At 40.2% G+C, this 21,347-nt stretch overlaps 1 protein-coding gene across 4 annotated transcripts in view; it reads right to left on the bottom strand.

Annotated features, from left to right (window-relative positions):
* TTC28 (tetratricopeptide repeat domain 28) overlaps nucleotides 1-21,347 on the bottom strand; it is a 640,216-nt gene that overhangs the window by 423,780 nt on the left and 195,089 nt on the right. The window contains exon 1 of one of the 4 annotated variants that reach the window (XM_086682179.1): nucleotides 6,229-9,941. The exons of the other annotated variants lie outside the window; for them this stretch is intronic. Coding sequence (XP_086538305.1) covers nucleotides 6,229-6,255 — 27 coding nt within the window. The 5' untranslated portion in view covers nucleotides 6,256-9,941. Of the gene's footprint in view, nucleotides 1-6,228; nucleotides 9,942-21,347 lie in introns of those variants that run through there. 4 annotated transcript variants of the gene reach the window in all.

Below are 21,347 nucleotides of genomic sequence, written 5' to 3'. Positions count from 1 at the left end.
GACTTCATTTTTAATGGGTGCATAGTTAAGATTACCCCTTCAATGAATCACCCTCCCTCGGAGTCAATATGGTGTTCTAAGAGCGTGAGAAATGGGCAGATATAAACTTGCACATTAGGCATCTTCAATACCTGGCAAAGTCAACCAACTGGTTGAAGATCACTGACCACCTCGTTCCATAGATGCATTACATTTTTTCAAACATTCACTCATTCAGTTATGACCCTGTAACATTCCACTGGTAGAGACGGACACACTGACAGTGCAGAGCTATGACTGTAGCCCATACAAGTACAGTCAAAGGAGAGTGTTGCCAGCTATGCCCAGCAATGACAGAAGAATTCACGAAGGAGAAGAAGACTGAGTTAGCTCTCAGAGTCATGACCAGTGACGAAAGGAAGGTAAATTAAGGAGAGTACTACAAGGAGAAGAGATTGGAGGCAAAGAAGGAATAAACGCAAATGCACGGCAGCCATGCCCTGATGAGCCATGGCCAGCTGCATTGTAGGATACAGTCACACCAACAGGCAAAAATGCAGTAAGCACATTTTAGGTGCGAGGCGCTCCTCGTACGCATTTTACATCATATCCTCATAGTCATACTAGGAGCTAAGTGCCATTCGCCTTCAGTAGATGAGACATCTGAGGTCTAGAGAGGTTAAGGAATGGCTACACAGCTACAAAGCGGCTGAGCGAGGCAGTCAATTCACAGCCAGGCCGTCTAGCTGCAGAGCCCATCCTCTTCATCTCTATACAGTCTACACTACAATTTCCTTCCTCCTCCCCCTCCTCCTCCTCCTCCTCCTCCTCCTCCTCCTTCTTCTTCTTCTAATAAAATTAGTCACTTAAGGCACAATCTTTCATGATGGAAACTACAGTCGACCACAGCACACTGAAGGTCAACAAACGACTGACAGGAACAGTGAGGGGGCACCACTAAGGATCCCTGGCGGCCTCTGAACCAGTGAGCACACAAGTGGCAAGCCATACTGGAAGTTCAGCAAAACTTGATTTGTTTCTTATTCTTTTAAATTAAAAAAAAAAAAAACCATAAAAACAGAAGTTTTCGTATTTTCGTCATAACCCAGTTATTTTCTTCCACATCCCCTAACCCAAGGTGTGCTTACCCACTTGGAAGACCTCTACTAAACAATGGAGAGACACAGCAGGGTTTTAAGGAGGTGAATAATGTGAACATGTGTGGGGGCAGGAGGAGGGGAGGAGGCTAACAATAACTCTAAGAGGAGTAAGAAGGAAAAACCAGAGGAAAAAAAAAAGAGACCAGGAAAAGAAAAATCATTAGGATGCCATTTGCAAGACATCCAGCAAGTGATAATGAGGTGCTAACCTATAACAGTGGGGGGTCACATGTGAAAGATTAAATGACATGCCCAAGGACACAAGTCATGGGAAGTGCCAGAACAAAAACCTCCGTCTCTAGGTTGCACTGACCTGGGAATGGTGTATAGAATGGATTTGCAGAAAGACCTTTATCATGAAATTTGTGAGACTTCTCTTTACACGTACTTTTGTCCACAATGTTTGATTATTTTTAAGTCTAATTTTATACTATTACATTAAAAGGGGGGGGGGCACCTGGGTGGCTCAGTCGACTAAGCGTCTGCCTTTGGCTCAGGCCAGGATCTCACGGCTCCTGAGTTCGAGCCCGGCATCGGGCTCCGTGCTAACAGCTCGGAGCCTGGAGCCTGCTTCGGATTCTGTGTCTCCCTCTCTCTCTGCCCCTCCCTCGTTCATGCATTGCCTCATTCTCTCTCTTTCTGTCTCTAATATAAATAAACATTAAAAAGAATTCTTTTTTAATTTGAGACTTTTCACTTTCAAATCCAGAAACAAAATACTTTATCATAGAGAAAGTACAGGGATTTGAAATACACCCTTCTGTAAAAGGAATAAGCTATTCCAAGACACAGATTTACAGGATGGAATCCTTACAAGTGAGCTTCCAAGCAAGCTTGTTAAATGAAGTGCTATCAGAGAAGTCATTTAAGAAGCCAGATTCACATTGTATTAATGTGACAAGTATAACAAGATAAATACATCATATGATTCTCAAATGACATAATTAATGTCGCTTATGTGACATATTCCTATTAATGATCTTTTATTATGTGTGAACAGTAAAATAACATTAGATAAGCAATGAAAAAATCCAATCAGCAGCAGCTTTCCTGCAGGTTTTGACTGCAGTCTTATTTACACAGTGTTATCTGATACTAATCCTTGGATTTTAAAGAGCAGGAATCACTTCAGAATTGTAAACAAACATGTTTCTATGCAATGAGCATTTTAATTACTATCATTTCTGCAAGAACAAGATAAAAATAATGTGTGGTATGATAGCCTCACAGGGGAAAGTATATTTTGCCAGGCCAATGAGGTTACATTAATAAAAGGATCATGACACTGAATCAGGAGTCTGGTCCATGGCTCCTGGTAGTATGTCATTTTAACAATGAATGCCACGGATTTTCTGTGGAAAGTGTGGCTGTCCCCTCCCTTCCTAACATTCTCTACAAAAGACCAGAATCAAGTGTCAAAATATTCTGGTGCTCTTTAATAATCCACTACAGTCTAGTATCTATGAATCAATTGAAATATTTTGTATCTTTTCTTACATGTAAACTTACTACTACCTCTTAGAATAAGAAAGTCTAAAGATCCAAGTTTTACAAAGTGATAGTTCTTTTTTACTTTTACATCAATATTTATTGAGCAACTATATTATCCTTGACACTAAAAAAAGAGGTATGAGATATGGTTCCCAAACTCAAGGAACTTGAAGTGTAATTGAGAGGCTGGATACGAAAAGAGATTTTTTAAAAGATTGCTATCTCATGGTTTCATGAGTTTGAGCCCCAAGTTGGGTTCTGTACTGGCATCACGGAAACTGCTTCAGATTCTCTCTCTCCCCTCTCTCTCTTTCTGCTCCTTCCTCACTCATGCTGTCTCTGTCTCTCTCAAAATAAATAAATAAACTTTAAAATTTTAGTTAAAAAAAAAGATTGGTATCAATAAAAGGCACTCAGCCTAGAAGAGCATAGATTCTAAATGCTCCAAGAATTCAGAGGTAGATAAAATCACTGTGTCTCTTCAAGAAGGAGAGGGAAGAAGAGCATCTTGGTGCCAGTATCCAGAAATGAGGGAGCAGAGCTATGGCTAACCTTCTTATATACTGAGATCACCTCAGCAATCAGCCTTTATCTTTCCTGGATAAACTCCCAAGTACAGGGGTGAAGAACACACATCTTGAAGTAAACAAGGGCTGGTCCAATCCTGCCATGCTATGTGACTCTGGCTAAGTCATTGCATCTCTCTAAACCTGTTTCCTTCTCTGTAAAATGCAACATATAACACCTGCCACCTCACTGAAAAAGAATTAAATGAATGGATGCGAGAACAAGTAGAGATGCTTACTGGCATGAAAAAAATGGCAGCATGATATTAAATGTCATTCTTACCATGATGCAATCACAGTTGCACAGAATCTTACTTTTTAGGGAGAATTACAGGGCTCTTGGTAGGAGGTCCCCTATGCTCTGGAAGACTGGGTCCTAAGTTCCTCACTGGTTGTGAGGGTGAAACGTGATTAATCACGTTTTGGTGGTTTCTTGGCGAAAAGTTTAGGAGACCCTAATTGAATATTGGAGCACACATCTTGAATTTTAGTATTCAGTTTAACTCAGCAAGTAAAGAAAGAGGACTAAGGAGCTCCCCTCCATCAGGTATCCCAGCTGTATTCTCAGAGACAAAGCAGCCTAGAAGCTATGGTCATTCTCTTAAGAGTTATCCCAGAATTGATAAAAGCCAGGACTGGTAGCTGACAGGACACCAGGACAGCGAGTTACCAACCAATCCTAGTCATAAAGCCCAGCTATAGACAAATGCTATTTGGGGCAGCCAGCATTCTATAGATGATCTTCCCAGCTTTGTTAAAATCACATCAACGCAGTATCACTTTTCATCTGTAGCGTAAAGGATTTTTATGAAACAGTTTGGCAAAACACATGGCATGTGACTATTCTACTACAAATGTGTTAGCAGACCCAGCCAGAAACCATGGCAATGATCTGATCATGAGAGTATTCTTGAAAGAATAAGAAAATAAACCTAATTTTTATAAAGACTTACTGTTGCCCTACCGGTTTTGAATACTGAGTATTGTCCAAAGAAGCTTCCATTTCCAATGTAGAAACATCAAGAATTGTTCTCAAGCCACCACCAAAAAATCACACAGTATTTGATGGCTCAGCTTATTTTTTAATCTTCTATGAACTCTGCAGAATTATATCTGGATCTTTATAACATGATGGTTTGGGATTATGAATACAGTGGATAAACACAACCTTCTGTTATAGCCATTTAAGCATCATAGAGTGAGTAAATACTGCAGAGTGAATCCTAACACTTGAAACAGAATCTTCCAGAGTCCAGAAATCCACCTGACTGCCAAGAATAATACTTCCGTGGTTCAAGCAATACCAGTACCCAGAGGGGTTTCCACAGACATAACTGCATGAGTTACTGCATATTGGGTAAAATAGAAAAAACAGACATTTATGAATGTATAGTTTGCAGACGTCTTAAAAGTACTCATAAATATGCAATTTACAAATACAGAAGAAATGGGGGAGCACTTTAGGAATACACAGTATCTGTTTAAATTGCTTAATTATATGGTTTCTTCTACGGTTTTCCTCAACCTGACTCTGAATTTGATTGGGGATTAGAAGGAAGTGATACGTGGATCTCTTTTAACTAAAGTAAATGAAACCAATCTCACTGAAAGAAGCTCTACGATGAGAACTAATATATGAGAGATTCTGACTTCAGGAGGAGGTAGAAATGACTTAGTGTCAGAGATCAAAATTGCATTAATTACATATCAAAGAAAACCTTTCAATTTACCAGGCTATACTAAAGCATGGTTTGTTAGATTCTCTAGCAATATAGCCAACGCACAATATCAGGGAATCATCTCCCACATGATTTCTATCTCAACTCTGGTATAAAACACGGTATCACACATCATGCCACAAAGAAGGAGTCAGTTTGGCTAGTTCAAGTAAAACACCATCCAGCTGCTAACCGAGACAGGTCAAGGCTGGGGAGGGGCACAGCACATTCAGTTCGCTGTGCTTTCCTTTAGAAGAATGTCAATAAAAACCATGGCCAAACGAGGTATTTGGGGGGGGGGGGGGGGGGAGGGCGGGGGGAGGTCCCGCTATGCAGTGAACCACTGGGTTCACCTAACAGCGCCAGACAAGTTAGCAAAAGGGAACCCTAGCCAAACCTACAGCCGCCAACAACTTAAAGAAAGCTGTCTTTCTCCCTGAGCGTCCTGGGGTAGGGACCAGTCCCACATTTAGAAACGTTATTTCTGGGACCAATAGCAATTTATTTTGATAGAACCACTGGATTTTTTTTTTCTTGAGTTCTCAACAAAGGAGCCATATTAGGAAATAATCTCGCAAAAAGCAAAGTGCCCCCTCCCCCTCTTCCCCACGATCGATGCACACACGCCCGTGCACGCTGACACGCACAGACACACACCCGTGCACAATGGCCGGCGCGCGCACTCGCGCGGGCCCACGCGGCAGCCCGGGAGCCCCGCAGGCAGAAGGCCCGGGCCGGCCCCAGGCGCCGGGGCAGGAGGCCCCGCGGCCGGGCTGCCCGGGAACCAGCTGCTGGGCGGTTGTGCTGGGGATGTTCGCCCCCCAGCGGGGCCCTTGGGAAGCAGCTGCCAGAGGCTCGCAACCTATTAACCCCTTGGGGAAGTAGGTGCTGCAACACCCACCTGCAGGGACGCTGGAATGTATGGGGGGGGGGGGAGGGTGCGGCCCCAAATGGCCCCCCCAGAAACAGGGCGCCACCGAGTCCTTGGACTCTGGCAGCTCTTGGCTGGGTCCTTGCAAAGCTAATCGTGTCGCTGGCTTCACGGGGCTTCTAAAGCAACCGGGTGTTTCTGAGCTGTCACCCCTGAGACTCCAGGCACACCAAGAAGGAAAAACTTAAGAGGGCAGTGGACGCAGGCTAGACTTAGTAACTCGTCCCTGGGGGACTGGCGCCAAGTCCCTAAAGGGACTGAGATGCTTGGACCGGCCAGCCCAGCAAACTACAGAAGGGATGGAGGGACCCGGGGGCAACCGCCCCCAGTCACCCTTCCCTGGGTCGGGCATCAGGGCCCCGTCCCCGCTCCAGGACACTTACCTTCTTCCGGGGCTGCCATTTCATCATATTTGTACAGCCGATACGTGGAACATCAAGATGCTGGCTGGGGGCTGGGGGCAGATGCAGGGCAGCCGCGACTGCAAGTCATGCTGCCTCCCTCCCACCCCCTAATTCTTCCCCATATTCACTGCGAAGGGAAAAAGCCCAGGAGAGTCCAGTCTTTTCGCCTTCAGTTCAATGAAAAGTATCCCCACACCACGAACACACTTCCCACCGGGCTAGGAAGTCCCAGCAGCAACCAGCGTACTCCTGCCAGAGCGGGGCATTTTCCCCCACCCCAGCCAAGCGCCTGCAAAAGGAGCCTGCGGCAGGGGGTCTCCACGCCGGCTGCAGAGACCCTCCCTCAGAGAACAGACTCAGGACGAGAGCTGCTGCAGAAACGGAGCCCGGCTCCTGCCATCCAAACCCCTTTTGGCGAATTCTCCTCTTCTCAAAAAAAAAAGATTAGACAAGCAATCAAACCCTCACGCGCAGCCTGGAGCAACTCCCAAAATTCTGGGTGTATTTCTCGTTTGTAAAATTTAGCAAAGAAAATTCCAAAGATCTGTAATCAGAGCTTCTTTACGCTGCTTTTTCTTCCTTCTTGGCTAACTTGGGGAAAGGATCTGCCTTTCCCGAAATGCCTACCTTCCCTGAACACTGTAAATAGGAAAACTTGGTTTGTGTGTTTAGATTTTTTTTTTTTTAATTCCCAAGAACCTTAGTGGGGAAAGGCTGGAAGGAAATCCTGCAAGAACCCAACTCCACAGCTCAGTCTGCACTAATGACTTCCTTCCCTTCAGTGTGAGCACAGCCTGCCCAGCTCCAGCCACACAGAGCAAACGGTTTCTGGGTCTTAGTGCCACGACATCTGCTCCAAAGCAAAAAGTAAGCATACAGTTTGAGAGGCACCCAGCAGCTCCCAAGGAATCAGAGCCAGAAGAGACCTACAAAATCAGGAAACCATTTCAAAAGATGTATTTCAATTTGTGAGTTACATCAAGAGAAAACAAAAAAGGAATAGAAAAGGACTCTAGTCCAAAAAGCTACAAAATCTCAATGTGTGATCTGAAGAAAAAAGATTTCAGGTATGTTAAAAAATAAAAAAATTTAATCAAGAAAAAACTCTGCTTCTCTAAATCTAGCACTAATTTCATTCATCTTCTGTAAAATGATTCCATCCTATTTAAGGAGATACATCTCCAAACGCAAGATACTATGTAATTCCACTATTATTTGTCATCCAACATGTCTATCAAGTCCTATCCCACCATGAGGCTATTTTGATAGATGGGAATATAATGGCTGGTGTAAGCTTCTAGAATACTAATGTACATAATAACAGTAACTGATGTACTATGAGTCCAAGTTCCAGCAACGTTTAACTTATTAGTCTCCGAGTTCTATATGCATTGGCAGGATTGGCTAATGTAGGTGATTCTATGCAGATTGGACACTAACCGTATCTGATTATAAATGTTACTAAAATACACAAAACAGTTATCAGAAACAGGTTACTTTTGAGATCTTTTCTAAGCCTAAGAGTCTGAAATTCAATAGTGAAAGCATTACCTTTTTTATAATAATGATATTAACAATTACAGCTGAATGAATAGGTATTGTATCTTAAACCACTACTCCGTGCCAGGATCTATCCCTACATTCATTATCTGAAGCCCTGCAGGGAAGGTCTTATCGTTCCATTTTCCAAATGAGGACACTGAGATTCAGAGGGGTCACGTGCTCAACCAAGACCACAACGCACGGAAGGTGCTGGGGCTGGTATTCAGACCCACAATAATGTGATTCCAGGGCCCATGAGCTATTGACAATGTGCATCATAGCTACCTCTCATCTCAGTAGAACTATATTAAATGCCTATGACCTAAGCACCTATTATTTGCCAGCCCTTGTTCCAGGCACTAGAAATATGAGTGGGAGGCTGTCCCTGCTCTTGAAACTACATACAGTAGTCAGCAGTCAAATAATACCAGCAAATAACACCAATACTCTGTATATGTTCTGACATACCCAAATCATTCTACACAGCTTAATGTGGTTATCCTGCTAGCATGCAAAGGTCAGTAAATTGCAAACCAAATTCATCTATCTACCCCAAAATCAGTTTCTCTTCCTAGCTTTCCTTCATCTGTCCATAGCACTGTTATCATCCCAGGATAACAAAACCTTGACATCATTCCTTATATTTAACCACCAAGTCCTTTCCCTTCTTTCTTAGACATCACTTTCAAACTCCTATTGCTGATCTCTGAAGCAAGAGCCTCACCAAACAAACATACACTAGGTACAAACATACACTAGATACAAAGCAAAATTTAGGACAGAAAGGTGTAATGACAAGTCCCTATGCTAGAGGAAGTTACAAAGAAGTTAGGACAAAACAGAGGACACATAAGAAGACAACCAGGCATTGCCTTAGTCAGTTAAACAACAAAGGACGTGGTCAGCAGTTGTGCCAGGAGTTAGAGGCAGAAATCATTGTCAACAGGGATGGTCAAGGAAGGTTTCACAAAGGAATGTGAAGTAAACATTCAGAGGAGATACAACTCATTCTAGAGCCAAAAGCCAAGGTGCTTACCATGGTCAGTAATTGATCTTCAGGATCTGGACCCTTCTACCTTTCAGAACTCATCTCTTACCCCTCTCCTGCTCGCTTTCTCCGCTCCTGCTCTATTGACCACCTCACTGTCCCAAGGGCGCACCCTTAGGACATCTACTTGTTGCACACCCTCTGTCTGAATCACTCTTCCTTCAGATAGCCTCTTGTTTCTCTCCCTTGGTTCCTTCAGGACTTTGTTCAAATTACCATATTAGAAAGGCTGTCTCTCACCATTCCTTCTAAAATAATAGCACCATGGCCCACACACCACTACGTTCTATCTTCCTTATTCTGCTACAATTTACTTCATAGCCCTTATGACATATATTTTATTTGTTTACTTAATGTCTTATTCATCTCACAAGAACATAAATTCCAAGGGAGCGGGGACTATGCTCTGCTATAATACCAACACCCAGTGAAAAATACCTGACACAATAAGCGATCATTAAATATTTGTTGAATGAAAGAGAAAAGGAGAAGAGTATGAACAAAAGAGACAAGCATATATAAGATGTATCCAAGATACACAATACTGACCTGCCTAAAATATAAGGCTTAAGTATGAGAACGTTAGAAGCAGAGTCTTTGTCTTGTTCAGTTTTTGTAGTCTTCTGTGCCCCAAGTTGTATCTGGCACAGCAGAAGTGCTCAATATTTAATGGAAAAAAGAATGAATGGGGACAGGTGGGTGTGGGGGTAGGTGTTAAAGGGTGAATGAGTGAAAGTCAGTTCCGTTCTATACAAAGTAAAAGGTACTTTGGTAAGGTATTCTGCAACCAAATGGTAGGGGATGTTGTAAGGCAGAGAAATTTGGACTTTATCCTATAGAATGCACTGAAGGTGTTCACAGTAGGAAAAGGGCATTAATTGAAGCAGCATTCTTTTATTTTTACATTTTTAGTACATATATTTAAATTGTCTACAGGACATTACTATTAATTTCCCAGTCACCTAGTTCTACTTTTTTTAATTCCAGTATAGTTAGCACACAGTGTCCCATTAGCTTCAGGCATACAATACAGTGATTCAACACTTCCATACATCACGCAGTGCTCATCACAACAAGGGCACTCCCTAACCATCACCTATTTTCCCCCATCCGCCTCCCCTCTGGTAACCATCAGTTTGTTCTCTACAATTAAGTCTCTTTTTATTTCCCCTTTGTTCGTTTGTTTTGTTTCTTAAATTCCACAGATGAGTGAAATCATATTGCATTTGTCTTTCTCTGACTAACTCATTTTGGTTAGCATTATACTCTAGCTCCATCCACATCATTGCAAATGGCAAGATTTCATTCTTTTTATGACTGAATAATATTCCATTATGGTATGTATACCACATCTCCTTTATCCATTCATCTATCCATGGACACTTTGCTTCCATAATTTGGCGATTGCACATAATGCTGCTGTCAACACAGGGGTGCATGTATCCCTTTGAATTAGTGCTTTTGTATTTTTTGGGTAAAGCAGCATTTTTAAGCAATCTAACATAGAGCAAAATATTAAACCAAAATATTAATTATAAGGCTGTTTTTTATATAAACCTTTAGATTTTTTAAAACTATGTAAACTATTTAAATGCTTATTACTCTGACCATTTGACAGATATCAAAACTAAATTTCAGAGGGGTTAAGAAACTTGTTCAATGCCACACAGCAAGCCAATGGCAATGGAAGGGCTAGAACCCAAGGCTTATAAATCAACGCCTTAGTGATGAAAGCGGGAACCTACAACTGCTTAGGGGGTCAAGGAAAAAGTTTCTATTTTCTACTCTGCCTCTGACTTACTGATATAACAAAAATTTTCAAAAGGGCAAGGCAGGTGACATGACTAAGTAAAACACAGTCAGGGATAAGACAAAAGAGAATTGTGAATATGGTAAACCTTGAGGATACATAAATAATGTAAAAGACGAAGCTGAGACATAACTTTCGTCAATTGATATCATGCAGGAATATCAGTCTAACAGTGCCAGATACTCTAAATTTTCATGAGAAGCTAAAAATTTCCTGATTTTTAACCGTTTGCTCAAAAATTTTAAAGCATCCTAAGAGGCCAAACAAAACATGCCTGTAGGTCTAAATTCCATCTGCATGTCATAATTTGTGACTGCTGACTTAAGCCACTCAAGGCTTTACTTTCCCATATGTAAATTAAGGGACCTACATGGTTCCTAAACCCGGGGGCTGTTCTGAAAGTCGTCTGTGAAGCCATATGCACACCATGCACGGTCTGTGGGCTGAAGAGTAATCTCCCATACTCAGACCATGTTGGACTTAAAAAAAGACAAAGTTATTTAAAATGGGGAAGGGGGCTCTGAAAACAGTGGACTGTTATCAGAAAAAAAAGAGAAAATATATGTATGTTTCTATGAAAAGTCAGACTCAATCCAAAACTCTAAAGTGAGGGGCACCTGGGTGGCTCAGTTGGCTAAGCATCCAACTCTTGATTTCAGCTCAGGTCATGATCTCGCAGTTTGTGAGTTCGAGTCCTTTATCAAGGCTCTGCTCTGGCAGCACAGAACCTGCTTGGGATTCTCTCTCTTCTCTCTCTACCCTCCCCACTTGCATTCTCTCTCTCTCCAGTGTAAATAAACTTTTAAAAATTAAAAAAAAAATAAAATAAAACTCCCAAGTGATACAAGGTTTTAAACTCATTTTCAATCATTTAGGTTTATGTCCTTTGGATCACTTATTTGTATGGCATTTCTTCCCCTGCTGTCTGGGGAGTATTTCAGGTTTCATTTAACAGGTACCACACGATAGAGGACCATTACCTAGACGCCTTTAAATACCAATACAATCTTAAATCACCTTATTTATTTCATGTCTTTATTTTGCTTAATCCAAATTGAATCAGTAATTCTATCTGAAATATTTATAAAATTACTATTATACCAATACACTTTCTCCATCAGTAATTATTTATAGAAAACCACCAAGCTAACACAGTTCAAAATGTTGTAATTTAGCTTCTTGTTTCAAAGATCCAATATCAAACAGCAAGAACACAGTTTCTCAGATCCACAGCTACTAAAAGGCATTTTTACAACTGCTTTATTTTTTAACATAGCACTTCATAAATCATTTGTCTAAAAGCAGATATTGTAAAACAGCTTTTTAAATTGTATTTTCCTCAATAACTACTTGTCTATTCAAATCTGAACAAAAGCAAGAAAGAGGAAATGAATGAAGAAAACATACCTTTTTTCATTGTTGTAAATTTTCTTGAGATTTCCTAAGGAATGAGATGTCTATCTTTGATCACAGGGTAAATGCCTGAAAAAGCCAGCCTCATATTTATTTACATTTATTGTGTTTATAAGTAGAATATTCAACTCAATGTAAAACAGTATTTAGAAAATATACTAATTTTCCTAAAGATCAAATTATTTTCAAGTATCAAGTAACTAAAGAGGTGGTAGGAAAGTAAAGGAACAAAGGGAGAAGTGTATTTGAGATCAAAAAAAATTTTGCCTCATTAGTGATATTTCACACATTTGTTTGCTTTCAGAATGTAAAGGCCTTGCTTTGCTAAAAAAAAAAAAAAAAAAGAAAACTAAAATAAGTTGTTACAGTAAGAATTCTGCTACCACAGCCAAGCTGATGCGGGACTCTGTTCCCGTTCCTCAGGAGGGAAACTGATCCAGAAAGGATCACCTCTAACCTTAGCCATCTCACTTCCTTCCACTCTCAGGCAGCGTCAGAGAAAAAAGTCCAATCCTTTAAGTCCAACACACACCGACTCAAGAACTCATTATAAACAAGGGACTGTACTACAGGGTGGGAGGAGACAAAAATGCATCACGTGATTTTTGCCCTTGAGAAGACAGCAGTCTGAAGAACACAACAAGCAGACGACTAATAAAAATAACAACAGCAACTAACGAACACTTACGCATCTTGCTATTTTTCTGACTCTTTAGACCCCAACTCTTGGCACAAGCTCAGAGCTAGAAGAATGAACTAACTATAATGGTATATTCTCTCATTAAGACTAGGGAAGCCCTAAAGGGTAATTAATTCTGACAGTGGCAAATGAGAAAGGTTTTGCAGGTAAGGTGGGACAATATCCTTTCAACAAGCAGAGAAGAGGCTTGGGGAGGACTGTTCCAGACTGAAGAAATGGAGCCAAACATGAGCCAAAACATGGAAGTGTGGAAAGTGTGGGCCACATTAGCAAAGCATCCACTAGATATGAAACCTGTAACACAAGGCAAGGTGTGGTGGACTCAAGGTGAGAAGGCTGTCAATATTATCTTCACAGTAATAACTTTTATTTATTGAGTATGTACAAAGTATTGAAGTATTTCATATATTTTTTATTTCATTGATTCTTCCTAACACTTTCATGAGGAGGAACTATTATCTTGCCCATTTTACAGAAGAGGAAATTAAGATTAATGGGTTAAGTAAATTCCCAAAGTATTATGGCTAGAAAGTGTCAAAAGGAAATTTAACTCACATTCTAAAGCCTTGTTCCTAACTCCTGACTTAGAACACAATGATGAGCAGCATAGGGTTTTAATCAAGGTATTGGCAAATTCACTTGATTTTTATGCTAACTCTGAAAGGAAGTACTGTGAGTGACAGAAAGAACAGGAGAATAAAAACAGGAAGACCAAGTAAGTTTCTGTCGCAATTGCTCAATAACAGAGGAAGAGGCCTTGAATTAAGACAGCAGAAACAGAAAAAGGACCTTAAGAGACATTTCATAAGTAAAACAGGTCCTATATACCTGATAGAGCAGGATCTCAAAATATTTCATCATCCTTTAAGAAAAGACACAGCCCACTAACTGAGGTAGGGATCACAGAAAGAACAAGTAGGTACTAAATTCAATTCGAGACCAAGTCAGAGTACTGATAAGAGATACACAGGAATGTGGAGTAGGTAGGTAGAAAGGGGTGTTCTCTGGAGTCAAGGAAACATATCTATAGCTATAGATTTGGGGGTCATTCACATAATGATGATATTAAAAAGTTTTCAGTTAAAAGATCCCCTCAGGGTTGGAGTTCGAAGCAAGAAGATGCGAGAGAGAGAGAGAGAGAGAGAGGGAACACAGAATTGAATTTGGAGCAATGCTATAGTCTTAAATACCAGACTGTCCAGTGGAGACAGGTGGGAGATCTGAGACAGTAATTTTTATTGGCCAATACTGCCTGATTCAAACCTTAGATCCACCATATACTAGCTGTATGACTTTGATTACTTCTTTTTTCCGTACCTTAATCTCTAATTCTATAAAATGTAGGTAATAATAGCCCCTACATAAACGTGGTTGTTGGGAGGATTAAGTTACATATATTTAACATATATAATACGTTCCATACATAATGCTATATGTTTAATATTGTTGTGGTTGTTTTACTGTGCTAATCTGATTTTTTTTTTTCTTTCTTCATCACACCATGGGTTTTGTCCTGGTGTTAAGACCAATAAACTGCCAGAACTAATGTTCATGTGTTTCAGTGGTATAATTTTTTTTTAATGTTTTATTTATCCTGAGAGGTAGAATGCACGCACACACGCACATGAGAGGGGGAGGGGCAGAGAGAGAGAGAGAGAGAGAGGGAGAGAGAGAATCCCACGCAGGCTCCACACTGTCAGCACAGAGCCCAACATGGGGCTCGACCTCACAAACCATGAGATCATGACCTGAGTCAAAATCAAGAGTCAGATGCTTAACCAGCTGAGCCACCCAGGTGCCCCTATAATCGTTTTTCTAACAGGACTTCTGCTTCTGTTCACAAGAAAGTAACTGGGACCAAGTTTACTCTCCTGACATAAGTAGAATATTGGATACAATATAGGAAAAATACTGTTTCCATACCATTTCAGACAGCAGGCAGCACAGTACTATGAACACTGAGAGAAGCAAAACAAATGATGTGAGCCCTATGATCAGATCACCCTGGCTTTCTGCCTAGAGGCACTTTCTGGACCACAGAGCAGGAAGGGGATCACAAGCAGAGCACAATGGGCTTGCTGAGTTGAGGAGATCATAATTTGAGAACAAAATATCTGGAACATTCAGGGTAGCAAAATGGAGAAGATGAACTCTAAGGAGGTTACAGGGACAAGGTGTTCCAGAAATCAACACACAGAGGCTCCTTAAGTCTTGCCTGAATACAAAGGTGCCCAGTATAGGGTGAAACACCACAAGGCTAGGCAAAGGGAAGCCATAAGCTGAACAACTGCCAGAGCTCACCAGGGCTGCAAGACTTTTATGTTCCAACAGCCAGAATAGGGGGAACACCCAGGACATTCAGGAAAGATCTCAGAAAAGTCATGTCTTTACAGAAGGGTAAACTAGCCTAAAGTACAGTGGACCCTTGATCTATACAGATTTGAACTGCATGGGTTCACTTACACAAAGGTTTTTTTCAATAAATACAGTACAGTACTGTAAACTTACTTTCTCTTCCTTATGATTTTCTTTTGTTCTTAAGTTTATTTATTTATTTTGAGAGAGAGAGCACGCATGAGCATGGAAGGCAGAGTGAGAGGGAGAGAGAATCCCAAGCTGGCTCCGCACTGTTAGCACAGAGCCAGACTCGGAGCTCAGTCTCATGAATCATGAGATCATGAACTGAGCGAAAATCAAGAGTTGGACACTCAACCGACTGAGCTAACGAGGTGCCCCATCTTCCTTGTGATTTCTTTAACAACATGTCCTTTCCTCCAGCTTAATTATAAGAACACAGTATACAATACATATAGCAAACAAAATATGAGTTAATTAACTATTTATCTTCTCACTATGGCTTCTGGTCAACAGAGGCTATAAGCAGTTAAGTTTTGGGGAGTCAAAAGTTATATGTGGATTTTCGACCTTGCAAGGAAGAGGGGGGTTGACACCCCAACCCCCACATTGTTCAAGAGTCAATTGTATACTCTAAATTCACCTCAACAACACTTCAAAACAAATCTTGAAAGAGGCAAATTCAATCTACAAGTAACTTAACTATCTGCCAGAACAAAGTCTGACACTCTTTGAAGGAAGACAACAAAATCGAGCACTCACTGACAAAGCCCAGCATTCATTTTCCCATAACACTTACCAACGAACATGGTGCTAATCTGGAAACGCTCTGATATCTCTTTGGCAAACAATTAGTCTTCTATGCTAAGAATGCTATGACTGTATTATAATTTTTCTCATATAAATAAGATCAATGAACTTATTGGGACTTTAGTCGTGTTCTTTCTCTGTACCAGAGAGACATAGCCTCAGAGCATGTGTAATTTTGCTGTTATATAATGTATCAGTCTGGGAGAAATTGCAGCATACGTTATCTTCAGCTAAAATTTACAGAATTTGGGGCACCTGGGTGGCTCAGTAGGTTCAACGTCCAACTTCAGCTGAGGTCATGATCTCACAGTTTGTGAGCCCTGCATCGGGCTCTGCACTGACCGTGCAGAGCCTGCTTGGGATTCTCTTTCTCTCCCTCTCTCTGCCCCTGTCCTGCTCTCTCTCTCAAAATAAATAAACTTTAAAACAAAATAGAATAGAATATATAGAACTTACCTGAAGTAGATTCAGTGGTCAGATATTTGGGTCAGAATATGCACCTTTGGATTTATTAACCTTCCTAAAGAAATCCTGAGTGTGCCACAGTAGTAATTGTGTGTGTGTGTGTGTGTGTGTGTGTGTGTGTGTGTGTTAATATGTCAAATTTTACTTTAAAAAGATGCTTGAACTTGCGCCTTATTTACTTGAGTGTTTTTAGCTAAAAGAGGCTATACTTCTCTGGCTATGGTTAAAAAAAAAAAATAGGGAAGTGAATCTCTTTTCAATCCTAGGGCAGGAAACAGACTATGAGAAAAGAAACTGAGTAGAAATATTATTCTTGAGGTCCATTTGGAGGCCCTCTAATGACTTGTTTAACTCTATATTATAAATTTATAAGCAACCAAACAGATTACATTCACAAAACTGACACTTTTTTTATGGCGGTTGTTGAACTGCCCAAAATCTGAACTCCCATCTGGTCTGGGGGGAATTTCCTCATTAGCTAAGTCTTGATGAACACAGGGAATATTTCTCATCCTGGAAACCAATTGGGGGTAATTACGCCACCATCTGATAGCTAGGATGAAGACACACACCTAGGCTCAATTCTTTGCCAGAACTTTGAATGTGAAGCAAGGTTCACAAAGAACAGTGATGGAGAGAATTTACTCTGGCAGCAGCCACAGCAACATCCAAGTTACTACGATCTTCAGTGCCAAGCAGAGCTCATCACGGTCTCCATCTTCCAGCTCAGGCAGTGGTGGTTCCAGCTCTGGCACCCAGGGTTGCTGTGGCACCATTATGACTGAGACCTAGGTACCCTTTGATTGAAGCAGTCCCAATTGTTTTCTGTTACTTGCAACTAAGAACCCCAGCTGACTCACACAGAGACATTTGATTTTGCTTATATTGAAACACAAATTCTTCTTGCATGAAGAGACATGTATATATGTTGGAAAGCCTTAAGGCCCAGTCTTCTGCCCTCTTTTCTGCCTGTAATTACTCCCTCAGATATCTCAGCCACTCCCAAGCCTCTAAATACCATCTCTGAATTGATGGCACCCACATTGATGTCTCAAATACCTACTACCTCTTTCCTGAGCTCCAGACTTGTATAAATAACTGCCCACGCAGCATCTTCACTAAGAAGCCTAGCAGAAATCTCAGATTTGCGTAGCCAAAACCAAACTCTTGACTTTCCACCACAAATCCGGTCCTTCTTTGGTCTTATTTTATTTCAGCTAACAGCATCTCTAATCATCCAGGTAACTTTACAGTTGCTTGGATTCCTCTCCTTGCCTTGCCCTCAACATCTAACTAGCAAGTCCTCAAATCTCTACCTAGAAATTCTAATCCAAATTCTGCCACTTCTCATCACCTCTACGCCTTCTTCTTTATGCCATTAATATCAACTGGACCACTACAATAGATTCCACTTTGCTTCCTGTGATTTAGTCTCTCCATGTAGCCAGAATGATCTTTCTACAATGTAAACTAGATTATGCATTTCTCCTGTTTAAAATTCACTTAAGGGGATGCGTGGCTGAGCATGCAACTCTTGATTTTGGGGTTGTGAGTTTGAACCCCACGTTGGATGCAGAGATTACTTAAATATAAAATCTTTAAAAAAGAAAAAAACACTCAAGGCCTCCCTTTGCACAAAGAATAAAATATGAAGCCTTTACCATGGCCTACAAGGCCCTACATGATCTAACTTCTACCTTTTACCAACATCCCTTACCATGCTTTCCCTTCACTGTGCTGTAGCCAGACCTGCCCGCATATGCTTCCTTCATGACCTTGATGGTTGTAGCTATATCTGCCTGGAATTCTCTTCCTCCAGAATAGGTATTTCCTTCACAATAGGCAAGTCTCTTTTCAAACAGCAAGTCCTCAAAGAGGTCTCCTCACCAAATTTAATTCCCCTTCTCACGTTCATTAGTTTATTACTTTGTTCTCTTCAAAGCACATGTTATAATTTGTAATTGTATTCTTTATTCATTTGATCTGTGTGTCACCCAACAGATCGTAAGGTCTATGGAGTGGTATCTGTATTGTTCAGCACTACTGAGTCCAATATTTAGAACAGTTCCCAGCACATGCTAGGTACTCATTAAATAACTGTTGAATGAATGAGTGAATTTAATGTCAGTTACAGGATAAGATTAAACACATAGAGTTTTCTTTCCAGTAAAATTTTCAGCAAGGAATTTATTCATTTATCAAGGGATATTTGTAAAACATCTGGTCTAAGTTTAAAGATGTTCAATGAAAAGAAATACAAGCTTCTGAAAATAAGCAATAATTATTCTTAAAAATAATTTTTGTCCAATAATGTTTTGTATTGAAGGAATTCCAGTACTATCACTTTCTATTTTCATTTGTATTAGGGAAAATCTTACATTACCCAAAATGGATGGATAAAACGATCTTTAGATAGTTTAATAAATAAATTAAAAACACTCTGAAATCCTTAGATGAAGTACAAATCACTTGTCAAAAGTACAATCTCATTTGTCAAAACATGAAAATGAAAAAAGAGAAGACACAGAAATAACAGGCTCAGAGCTGCCAAACTGACAGGCTGTCTTAAGTAAGATAGTCAAAACATTCATATGCTAATTTTTTAAAGTGCTGTCTATCTGGCCACCCATAAAAACATGAGAGGGCTTTTTCTTCTGATTTCAAAAGTATATGAATGGGTCAAACAGTGGACACTCTGCCAAATTAAGCAACAGGAATTAAGGTCCTAAAGAATTTTCCATTCTTCTGAATGTACATGTAAGACAACTACTAACTGACCTGCATGATAAGGAATTCCGAAGATCCAATCCCTACAAAAACTCTTATCAATTACACCATGGAACATAACCCCTGGCAGTCATCTGCGTAAAGAACACAATGCAAAAGATAACTTCCCATGTTAGCAGCTGGAGTTTGCTCTATACTATAAATGGCAAAAATCGAATAGCAAAACACTACAAAAATAGGGCTAAAGATGTAAATAAAATGTACAAATATTATTTGTAATTATTTTCCTTTTTTTAAGTTTATTTATTTTTGAGAGAGAGGAGGAATGCAAGCAGGAGAAGGGCAGAGAGAGAAAATCCCGAACAGGCTCTGCCCTGTCAGGGCAGAGCCCGAAGGGTGGTCGATCTCAGAAACCGGGGAGATCATGACCTGAGGCGAAACAAGAGTCAGACGCTTAACCAACAGAGCCACCCAGGCGCCCCAATTGTTTTTTTTTTTTTTTTCATTTAATATTTTAAATGGTTGCCTTGTTCACATTTCTTCTAAGCATTCCTCCCTCTTGTAACACCAATAATTCTAAACAAAAGAGCATCTCCTTGAAATGTTCCGTCCATTGGGTTGATGCACTCACCATCAAATGCACACTTTCATGAGTCACCCCACTTCCTGGGATGTGGAATCCAGTCTAGCAATAAAACTGAAGTTGTGCTCAAATACACTTTGGTAAGAATGCTGATGTTTCTAGACTTGGATTCAGATATTCTGCCGCTAAAAATAAGAGTGACCACATTTGTACGATTACATTTGATTATATGATTACCTTTATGTGAAATGTCCAGAACAGGAAAATCTACAGAGACAGAAAGCAGATTAGTAACTGCTAGGGTCTTAGGGCTGGAAGAAATGAGGGGTGGCTGCTAACGGGTACAGGGTTTCTTTTAGGTGAGACCAAAATGTTCTGGAATTGGATAGGAGTTGCACAACTTTGTGAATATATGGGGGAAAAAAAACGCTGAATTGTACACTTTCTTAAAAGGGTGAATTTTATGGTAAGTGAATTATATTGCAATAAAGCTGTTATTTAAAAAAAGCTGTTATAAATGTGGTCAGCTTTCTCCAATTCACAAGGAAGTTAATACATAATTCTCTGTACTTAAAACTTCTCTCACAAATTTTTAAGTCTTTGGCATGAACTGTCAATTTGTCTTCTAGCACGAGACAACAAAAATAAACAATTAGCAAATGACTGTTAGCATGAAAACTTGAGAAAACAAATCAACATTCTTAGGTGAATGGGCTACTTTATTCACAGATATGTGCTGATGATAGAAATCTGTTATAAGTATGTATCACAGAATCATTGTTTTATGTTTTTTTATTTTTTTCAATGTTTTATTCATTCTTGAGAGAGAGAGAGAGAGAGAGAGAGAGCATGAGCGAGGGAGGAGCAGAGAGAGAAAGGGACACAGAATCCAAAGCAGACCCCAGGCTCTGAGCTGTCAACACAGAGCCTGACGCGGGGCTCGAATTCACGAGCCACGAGATCATGACCTGAGCCGAAGTCAGACGCTCAACCGACTGAGCCACCCAGGCGCCCCTCACAGAATCATTTTGTAATTATCACTGTCTATAGTGTGTTTGAAAGATGTAATAAAATATGTCACTATTCCACAGCATTCTGCCAAGAATGCCATGGCTGTATATGGTGTCTTGTTTAGACACGTTAGAGCCACTGAAACACAACAAAGCTACTAAGACCAAATAAAGTTGAAACTAATCTTTGTCTTTATAACAACATATACTAGCCTAACAAATCTCATCCATGACTACAAACTCTTACAAAAAACAACCTTTGCACAAACCTTTTCTCAACCCCACAAAAAAGTAGGTGGAAAGGTTGTTTCTTATAATCCCCACCACTTCAAAGATAAAATTTTAAGATTCCAATCCTAAAACACAGTGCCTATTATAAGTGTCAAAATCTGTTCCAACTTTAAACCTAAAGACAAAACAAAAAATCTGCTTCCTGAAGCATGGTCGGATCTTAATGACAAATAAGTCACAATTTGCATATCTGAAAATCCAAAACTCATGTTGTACATAGAAATTTCTAGCTTCTTAGAGCTATTCTTCTGTATATAAATTTTAAATTGCTGTAATAGTCAAATCAAATAGTACCATACTGTTTTCATTACTGCTTTTTTAAAAATATTTATTTACTTATTTTG

The sequence above is a fragment of the Puma concolor genome, chromosome D3, assembly GCF_028749965.1.
Source record: "Puma concolor isolate L17-30 chromosome D3, mPumCon1.1.hap2, whole genome shotgun sequence".
NCBI lineage: Eukaryota > Metazoa > Chordata > Mammalia > Carnivora > Felidae > Puma > Puma concolor.
The sequence above is the reverse complement of the archived record's forward strand: the minus strand, read 5'-3'. Positions and strand labels throughout refer to the sequence as shown.